This window comes from Anas acuta, chromosome 18, assembly GCF_963932015.1.
Source record: "Anas acuta chromosome 18, bAnaAcu1.1, whole genome shotgun sequence".
NCBI classification, from domain to species: Eukaryota; Metazoa; Chordata; class Aves; order Anseriformes; family Anatidae; genus Anas; species Anas acuta.
The window spans coordinates 10,427,551-10,436,663 of NC_088996.1; the positions used below are offsets into that span (position 1 = coordinate 10,427,551).

At 40.7% G+C, this 9,113-nt stretch overlaps 1 protein-coding gene across 4 annotated transcripts in view; it reads left to right on the top strand.

Annotated features, from left to right (window-relative positions):
* CEP112 (centrosomal protein 112) overlaps positions 1-8,372 on the top strand; it is a 161,832-nt gene extending 153,460 nt beyond the window's left edge. For all 4 annotated transcript variants that reach the window (XM_068655182.1, XM_068655183.1, XM_068655180.1 and 1 more), the window contains 3 exons: positions 4,172-4,273; positions 6,535-6,599; positions 7,936-8,372. In XM_068655182.1, coding sequence (XP_068511283.1) covers positions 4,172-4,273; positions 6,535-6,599; positions 7,936-7,939 — 171 coding nt within the window. In that variant the 3' untranslated portion in view covers positions 7,940-8,372. The remainder of the gene's footprint in view (positions 1-4,171; positions 4,274-6,534; positions 6,600-7,935) is intronic.
* Positions 8,373-9,113: the final 741 nt, after the last annotated feature.

Consider the following 9,113-nt stretch of genomic DNA (forward strand, 5'->3'; position numbering starts at 1 on the left):
TCTTATTCTACCAAAAAGCTCTTGGGCCAGGCCTTGGCTTAGAAGCTCAGTGATGTATTTCTCTGCTGAGCACTGAATCCAATTTTTATCTCTTTTGGGAACAGTCAGTGACCAGCTATGCCGAGATCTCGTTGTAGTCTGTGAAGTTACAACTTCCCTGCTTTTTGTATCACTTTGTATAATTGTGTGAAGGTTTCTCTCCTTTTTATTCTAATTTCTTGTGACTAGCCATAGGTTACCTCTGCATGGCAACTTCAGCTTTCGGTTGTTTTACTGACACCAAAGATGATTGATGGTAAAACTTTAAACCTCATATGCTAGCCACCAACCTGAATAAACAAAGAGCAGTGTGGCAGCTTAATATTAAAAGCTATAAAACCTTCCTGGGGGTTCTTGGATTAAATCAACTCACCAAAATGAATTTAAAAAAGGCTTTCTCAGGACTGAAGGAAAACGAACACAACAGTAAATGAAATAGAGCTATCCTCATCCAGAAGACTAAAGCCCTCCTGAGGGCTGAAGAATTGCAATTTTAAACATCTCTGGAGCACAAGAGGAGACACGGTATTTGTGGATCCTAGGGCGGCGGCTGGAGGCTATAAAAGAACAAAAAAGCCTTTAAGGCGCACAAGCACACACACAATCCCTGCAGACATAGCTTTCATTGGTCAAAAATAAAGACTAAAAAATAAAATAAGCTTCCCCAATTAAAATTAGTGTGTGTTAGCCCACTGTGTGTTATCTGTCAGTTCTAAGAAGTGATTCAGATTTTTGCCATGCGCTATTTTAATCTCTTGGTCAATAAACCTTGATAGTAACCTCAGCCAAAAATATCAGCATGTTGTTTACCATATTATGACAGGAAACAGCTGGGATCTTATTTTCATCTTATTGTGATGCAATTATTAGTGAGCACAGTTGAAAGCAACATACTTTGTCTTAGTGAACAAACAAATTGTGGTTGAATGCCAAAGAACAGTTTGCACTGCGAGAAGTGTGTCTTCTCTCTGAACCCGATAAGAGACCAGCCCCAAGCAATACTTCTGCTACCAGGACTTGCTTCTCCTTTTCTTTCTCCTTTTTCAGCCGACCCAGTCATGCATAGCTGTATTTTAAAGCACAGTATGTGTTTCTTCCTGACTTTCCAAGAAACACCTTCATCAAAAAGGAACAGTCCCCTTGGTGCCTTGCAGAGCTAATAGCAAACATTAAAGAGCACTGGGAAAGCGACGTCTTTGGAGGACACTTGCAGATTAAAAACAACGACCTGGTTGAAAGCTGACTGCTCTCAGTGAGATTATTATTGTTTCACTCACAGAGCTGTATTCAAATTGTTGTTGTGTCAATTTAGAATTAAACCTTCTTGACGTTCCTCCAGGAAAAAATACAGTCAGGGGTCCCTGCTGCGGGCCTGGCTCCCAAGGAAGCTGCTGTGAGTCCCAGGACCCTGGGTCATGGTGTAGTGAGTTACACCAGGGTCAGCTCCTTGTGTCCCTGTTGCCCGTAAATGGGGAGCTTAAGGGCTTGAAAGCTGGGCTGTCTTTGCTGCTTGGGTCACCCCAGTGTAGTAGCAAGGTGGTGGGAAGTGTTGGATCGAACATAGCCTTGAACCTTGAGTGAACGTGGCCTATAGACAATTTGAGTAATTAAATCAACATTTGTCTGCCTGGGGGCTTCTGCAAACCCACCACAAAGCTGTGCAGCAAAGGTGGTTTGTGGTGGATGGGATTGGGTCCATGAACTAAGCCCACATGCAGTGAAAGGGAGTCTGTCTTGACTTCAAATGCACTTAGGGATGGGGAACAAGCCCAAGTGTTCAGGGACTCCCAAAACTCGGGGGAAGTGGCAGCTCTGTGTCGCTGTGCCAGTGGTGCCAGCCCAGCACCTGCAGAGCTCCCCGAGCCATCCCACACCCAAAGCCTCCTGTGGACGTCACTGGTGGTGGGGATAGATTTATAACCAGCAGAGCCATCCAGACCCTCGGATGTGTGAAATATACCTTCATCGCTCACAGTGAGGGAATAAAAGCCTTTTGCGGTTCTAGCTGCCTGTTTCTACTCCTTTCTCACCAAGAACAAATGTAAGAAATGTGAATTAACTGAAATACATGTTTCTGCTGTATCAAGGTCCCCACCCAAATGAGCAGTTGGCTCGGAAAGTATTTATGCTGGCAAAGCACCTATTCACAACTTTGTAAGCCTTTATAGAAAGAGTAGAATAAGTTTATTGGAGTAACTTTAAAAAGCATAAATTTTGATCACTGGCTTATATACAAGCTGAGTTCAAACAAGGTTTCCTGTCTTACAGTGTTTCTTTTCCTGTTATTTCTTTGTATTTGCATAGTAGCATCACTTGCAGTTCAGAAGGAAAGCCTCTAATTGCCTATTTGCATAGAGATTTGGAGATTTCTTCCGCACGTTGGAATGACTCATAGACAAAATTTTCATCAGATTGTTTTATTCCTCTTACATCGATAATTGTACTGTGCATAATGCATAGCTTGGCATGCCCTGCTTTTTCCGGAGGATGGTAATTGGCCCATCGTTGGGTGAACTTTGGGCTCGGTCGTCACGTGTGTAAGCAGGCTGGGAGCTGGAAGGTAGAAGTTACGGCTTCTTCAGATGTGAGACTGAGGTTTTGATCTGTGGTCACAATGGCAGATCTAAGAAATTTTATAACTAAAGTAGAATCGGCACAAAGTGGTGTTGGTGTGTAGATGCATCAGAAAAAAAAGAAGTTGAAAGTTTAAGGATACTTCATAAATTAATCTGATATTGAATCCCTTTCATCCTTTATTTACATATTCAGCTAATCCAGAAAAACACCTAAGTGCTTGGTTAATTTGAATTAGGCAGTTAATCCTATTGGAAGGTAAGTGCAGATGTGAGGCCCTGATTCAGCAAAGTAATAGACCGTGCAAGTAGTCCTGTGAGATGCAAAACTGAGCAAGGCTCTCGGGACTTATGCACAAGGTTCAGCAAGTACAGTCCCAGCGGAGGGTACCAAAGCGCAATCCTTCCAACTGATGTCTTCACCTAACACCACTTTGTACTGTTTATTCAACATCTGTTGGATAAGGTTATAGACTAGAAGAGCCTATAAACTATACTCTATACCTAGTCTATAGTCTATAGACTAGACTTCTGTAGTCGTAGTGAATTTTATGTGAACATCTCCTTTCATAACTTGTTGAAGATGCTGGAACCTATTGGTTGAGGTCTCCCAGCTGTACAATAAAACAAGCTGATGTTTTTGCCTATTGATTACTTGGAAATTCCTAATGTGCTACTCCACTTGATAGTTCTCTTTAGAATACAACTGCATCCACCTTATGGGAAGAGTTAGTTGTACAAATGATGATATTGCTATTTTACCTGATGAAATAGGCAGTCTTCTTACTGGTCGGGTATCTTTACCTGGTTATCTGCAATAAGCTATAAAACTACTAGATAAACTGGTTTGCCTTAGTTCATGAAGCGTGATTGAACCATGATCTGTGAAAAGGGGCAAAGAACAATTTGCAGCTTTTGTGTATAATAACTTTAAAGCAGGTTTTAAAATACTTGCACTGGTGCTGGCAGGCCTTTTGCCCATATCCCTCAGTTGCCTAAGAATGAAATTCGGGAAGATGCAAAGTGCAATGAAAAATAGGTGCACAGTGAACAAAAAAAATGTCTTAAAAGATCCCTGAGGTTGAGAAATTTTGCAAAAACTTGCAGGAAACAGTAAGTCACCTTGTCTACGGGAGTAAGGGGCAAACATCACTCACTGACCTGGTTAAGATCCCACCAAAGAGAAAAAGGAAACTTCTGTGAGCCAGAAACCTGCTGACTAACGATCTGCAGTTTGTCTGCTTAAATGCTCTATTGAGATAGATTTAGGAAAGCTAGTAGCAGTCCTTCTTCTGACCATGTCCCAGCAAATGCCTTAGCATTTCCTTTTCATGACTGTTTCCTTTTCATGTTTTCTTTTTCCTTTCTTTGTCTTTTATTCCTCTTTTGCTCTTTGCAGATCTTTGCTGATCTTTCTTCTGTCTTCTTCCCTTTCTCTTGATCTAACAGTTCTGAGTTTTTGAGTTTTTGAACTCCAAATAGGGCAAAAGAAGCAAAAAATTTATTCTCTAACTTCCAAAAGTAGCCCTCTCTTAATGTATTTTTCTGTTCTCTTACAGGTGACCCATATACGACAAGAATATGAAAACACACTCAAAAGTCTGATGCCAGCATCTTTGAGACAAGAACTTGAAGACACCATTGTATCTTTAAAATCTCAGGTAAATCTTTATCCATTTATCTATCATATTGTATCTTTTGATGCCGGATTTTGTTCCACTTGAGAGTCAAAAGCAGAAAATATTGCTGTGTTCAGTAGTATTTTCACAGCCTTTCAAATACAGCTTACAGTTTGCTCTCACTTTTCTTACCCTGTTTTTCCTAGAGGAATTGTTTAAAGGATGCTTGTAAAGGATGTGAAAGAGAGAGAGAAATCATTTTGTTTTCTTCTCAGCCTATATAATGAAGCAAGTGAGATACTTCTTTTAAGACAGTAGTCCCAGTGATTATTGTGTTATTTCTAGGTTTTCCTGTAGAAAGAGGCTCTAATGGACTTCTGTAATGCTTTCTCTTAAATGTTTCAAAACACTAGATCATCTACAGTAACACAAAATCAATATTGTTTATATGAAACAGATATAAAACTGTCTAATAGAAATATCAAAATCTCATTGTAAATAGGGCGCTACATTGTAAATAATGCTTCTAGTATGGGGTTCCCAAATATGTCATTTGGTGCTGTCCTATTATATTATATTATATTAGGAGGTGGAAGAAGGCATAATATCATCATTGCCTGAACTCACAGACACATAAAGGTCTGAGGAAGGATAAATAACAATAAAGAGGAATGATCAGAGATGTCAAATAACAGTACTCCAAAAAAAACAGGCAGTGTTGGCATATGGCCCAGTGCAGGACTGCTTTTAGGCATGGGTAGGAAGGACTGGGATCTGTCCTGGGCTGAAGGGAAGAAATGAGGAAGCACCGTGGCAGTCCTGCTGGTGGCTCAGAGCTGCCCAGGGCTCAGAGAAGAGCAAAAGCCCTGAGGACACAGCATGCATGTTTAGGCTTGACATCAGCACACGCCTTATACCAATTTAAAGCACCAAGCTCTTATAGATCTACAGACTCTCAATTTCTCTTTCTTATGCAGTCTCTCTAGGGAAATAGTTTTAATTTAATGTATTTGCTTTTTATTGCCTTTTTTTCCCCTTCCCTACTTATTTGCTTCCTTGCTTCCTTCCTTCCTTCCTGTACAATGCATAAGGGTCATTATGTAGCATTTTTTTTCCAAGCACAAGACACTTCACTGACAAAGTTTGCCTTTAATAGAAGTAGGAAATTTTCATAGGGGAAAGTTTCAAATTCCTATGTGCTGCTGGTGCCAAAATTTCAACACTATGTTACAGGCACTCTGCCCACATGTCAAGGGATTCCTAATGGAAGTGAAGCTCTTTTTCACTTAAATATTTGTGGGAAATAAAGAGTTAAGGATCAACAGGGGAAATCTATTTCCAGATGATAGTAAAAAGCTATTTTTAAAGTGTGGTTGACCATTAGCACTGTCTAGTAGCAAGCGTTACACTGGAGCTAATATAAGAGTATCACACCTTTTAAGGAGTTAAAACAAAGCAGAATCTGATATCTACCTGCAGGGCTTTTGTAAGCATCAGCAGCATTTCAAAAGAGTAAAAGTAACTACACACACTAAAAACTGGGTGTTATCCCAGAAATACATAGCTGCTGGCTGTATTTCCAGCGGTACGCTGTAGTCGCAGACCACTCAGTAAGCAGGGCTCTTTTCTGAAGCACAGGTGTCCTAGTCTTTGAAAATTGTTGAAATTCCTGTTTTGAAACATCAGACAAGAAGGGCAATGGAATCTCTGCACCTGTCAGGATTATTTATTGTTGGAGGAGGATGAAGAAGATGGGCTGGGTAAAAGCCCGAGCAGTGATAAAAATAAACAAAAAGAAAATACTGGCTGCTTAGGCGAAGTTTTTTGAAAAACATTGCTAAATATAAAGTACGCTGCCCAACTGTCAGCTCTTGTTGGTTTGTCCAAAAGTGGCCACGGTGTATTAATAAGCGTTAATTTTCATACCCATCCAGAACAGGTGAGTATCTTCACACGAGAGCAGCAATGCAGGGATCAGAGCACAGGCTTCGTATGGGCGCTGAGGGTGCAACTGGAGTTCCCAACCCCTCGCGTAATCGATCTGCTACCACAAGCTGAATTTCAAAACTGTTTTGACTCTGTTCTTAAAGGAGGTAGCATGCAGCTGGTGTGCTGAGGATATGCAGGCCAGGAAAGCCATGCTGACAATCTTCTATAAAGTCTTATGGTTAATTCCAGTATGCAGCTAAAATGTTATTGCATTTACTTAGGCACAATAGGCAAGAAAAACACCATTATGAAATGCATGCAGATTTATTTATTGAAATTTTGTACAGCATTTTCATTTGGGATGTATTTTGCAGGTAAATGTTCTGCAGAAAAGAGCCTCTGCCCTACAGGCCGAGCTGAATACCTACCGCACCAGGAGGTACGTGATTATCTTTGATTAATTTGTACCATTTCACACCTGTAGATCCCAGTTATTGAAGTTTTACGGCTTAATTAAAACACTCAAATATGGTTGCCGTTTTAAAAGATCCTTATTTTCAGTAAACAAGCGTCTGAGAATTTTCCCAGTGCTTAGTCAGTACTATTAGAGCAAGATTAGAGAACTCGCAGGTGCATTGCAAGTCTGGGCTTTGCCTCGATGTTCATGATGAGACAGTGGCTCAGTGCACAGCTGCAGCTCTGCGGTGATGCCACCTCCTTTTAAGATAGAAAACAATGATGCAATGCATAATATTACAGATCACATCTTCAAAGTACCGGATCTTCATGAGCCTGAGCTTTTTTCAAACGTTTACACCCTCCAATATAAATTATGGCAAGTGCTGCAGCAATAAAAAGACTTGCTGTGCCTTTAGAGTAAGTGATTCACATGGATAGGTGAGTAAAAGGAAATTTCCTAGTAAAGTCACTCCGTCTTTTTATATTTATTGGCTTTTTTGATATTTTCATATCGCACATGAGGTTTTCTGCAAATGAAAATGCATGCTTGTAAAAATAGTGTAAAAGTGTCTAAGATAATTGAACGTTTGTAAAGATGTTAACGGCATGGAAGTTGATGAAAATGTTAATCCAAAATTTTTTTTTGTTAACAAGAATTAGATAAAGCTAATTGGAAGCTAAAAATGTCATAAATTCTTGGTAATATGTCCAGCATAGGTAACTTCAAAAAAAAAAAAAAAGAAAACTAGGTAAATATAAAGCTGTAATATAGTTTCAAGACTCTCCAGTAACAGCAGTAGCACTGCAAAAGGATGGATTTTGTCTCAATTTTTTTTTTGAGTTAATGTCTTCACAATTAGGAAAACAGCTATTTAAAATGATGAATAATCATTGATCAGGCCTGGTCACAAGTGACCAAAAGCCGAGGGTGGAAGGAGCCCTGTGCACGTCCCAGTGGAGAGGAAGGGTTGGGGACAGAGCAAGCAGGAGAGGAGCTTCTGTGCTTCTGTTCAGAGAAGTTTTGGTACTGATCAGATTTTTTTCCAAGACTACATTCATGCGAAATTTTGTTTTGTGGTTGGGTTTTTTTTTTTTTGGTAACTCCTGACCCTTGTTCACTGAAATACTGCTTTTTTTTGCTGACATTGGACAGCTGTCAGTGAAGAACTAAATTCAGCCTGCTTGTGCCTACGGCTGCAGATGTGGTCACAGCCGTAACCGAGCCCGCTGCGACAGGGCCCAACCGTGATTTCAGCGTGTTGTGTTTTGTAGCAAGAACAGTAAGATAGAACTAACGAGAATCTCTTAATTTTCAGGTAGCTGCTGGAGCTGTTGGATTTCTTCGATTGCCAAATGGACTGCTTTGAATAGGTTTGAAGATTTGGCTCTTGTCATTAAAATGCAAAGATCAGTGGCTGTTTTGTTAGCATACAAAATGCAGTGAAGTTCATGAAAACACATCCATTGCTCATGCCAGACTTTTTTTAGTTGTATTTTCCTTCCATTACCTTTTATCATCATCTTATTACAGATTTATACTTTTGATATACTGCGTGATTGACTGTGCTTGCTTACCAAGAGGAAACATTTCCTCTACTAATATTTTTGTTACTACTTCCTACTACCATTCTTTTCACTTTTATACATGAAGAAAATCCCATTTTCTATTATTATTGTCCAAGATATTTTAACATATTTTGACATTGTTTTGTGTCCATGTGTTTACATAATATTAAAATATTATTTTGTACTATTTTGTTTTGCCATTATTGTCCTGCTTGGGCATCTCACTCACTTAAACAGCCACAGTGCATATGACAGCTTGTATGGCTTTTTTTTTTTTTTTTTAACTGGGAAATTATTCCGTGCTGTATTTCAAGGAAAGCATTGTAGCATGAATGAAAACACCGTGATGACAAATGCAGCCACTGTTGCCAGTTAACAGCATATAAAGCTACCAGTGGGGTTGCATGCACCGGTCACAGGAAAGTCCTTTGTCACTTACTGATAACACAGTTATGCGGCGTTATTGAAAAAGAGTCATAACTGATACGGCCCCGGTTCCGCGTGGGCGCGTGCGCAGGCTCTCTTGAACGTCCTGGTACCTCCAAGAAGGTGCCCCAGGGTTTGCAGAGGATGAGGTGTGGGAAGTGGGGGAAAGCTGAGGGACCTGGGCAGGGAGCAGTCCTTGTAGCTCTCTCTGCCTCCCCAGCACAGAGCTTCCTTATCTCTTGGCCATCCGCGAGCAAGAATGTACCCGAGTACGTTTGTAATCTGTAAATTTAGATAGGCGGAATACAAGAATAGCCATTTTCTTCCTAGGCACCGTGCTGCCGGCAGCGTTCGTATCAGGGCACAGCTCATGGCCTGAGTGCTTGAGAGGGGGCCAGGAATTCCTCTCTTCGAGGTCCAGCTGCAGCATGGGCTGCAGGAGCAAAGCTCTCCCTGTCCCTGCAGGCGGGGACAGCCGCTTGTCCCCCCTCACCCAGCACTC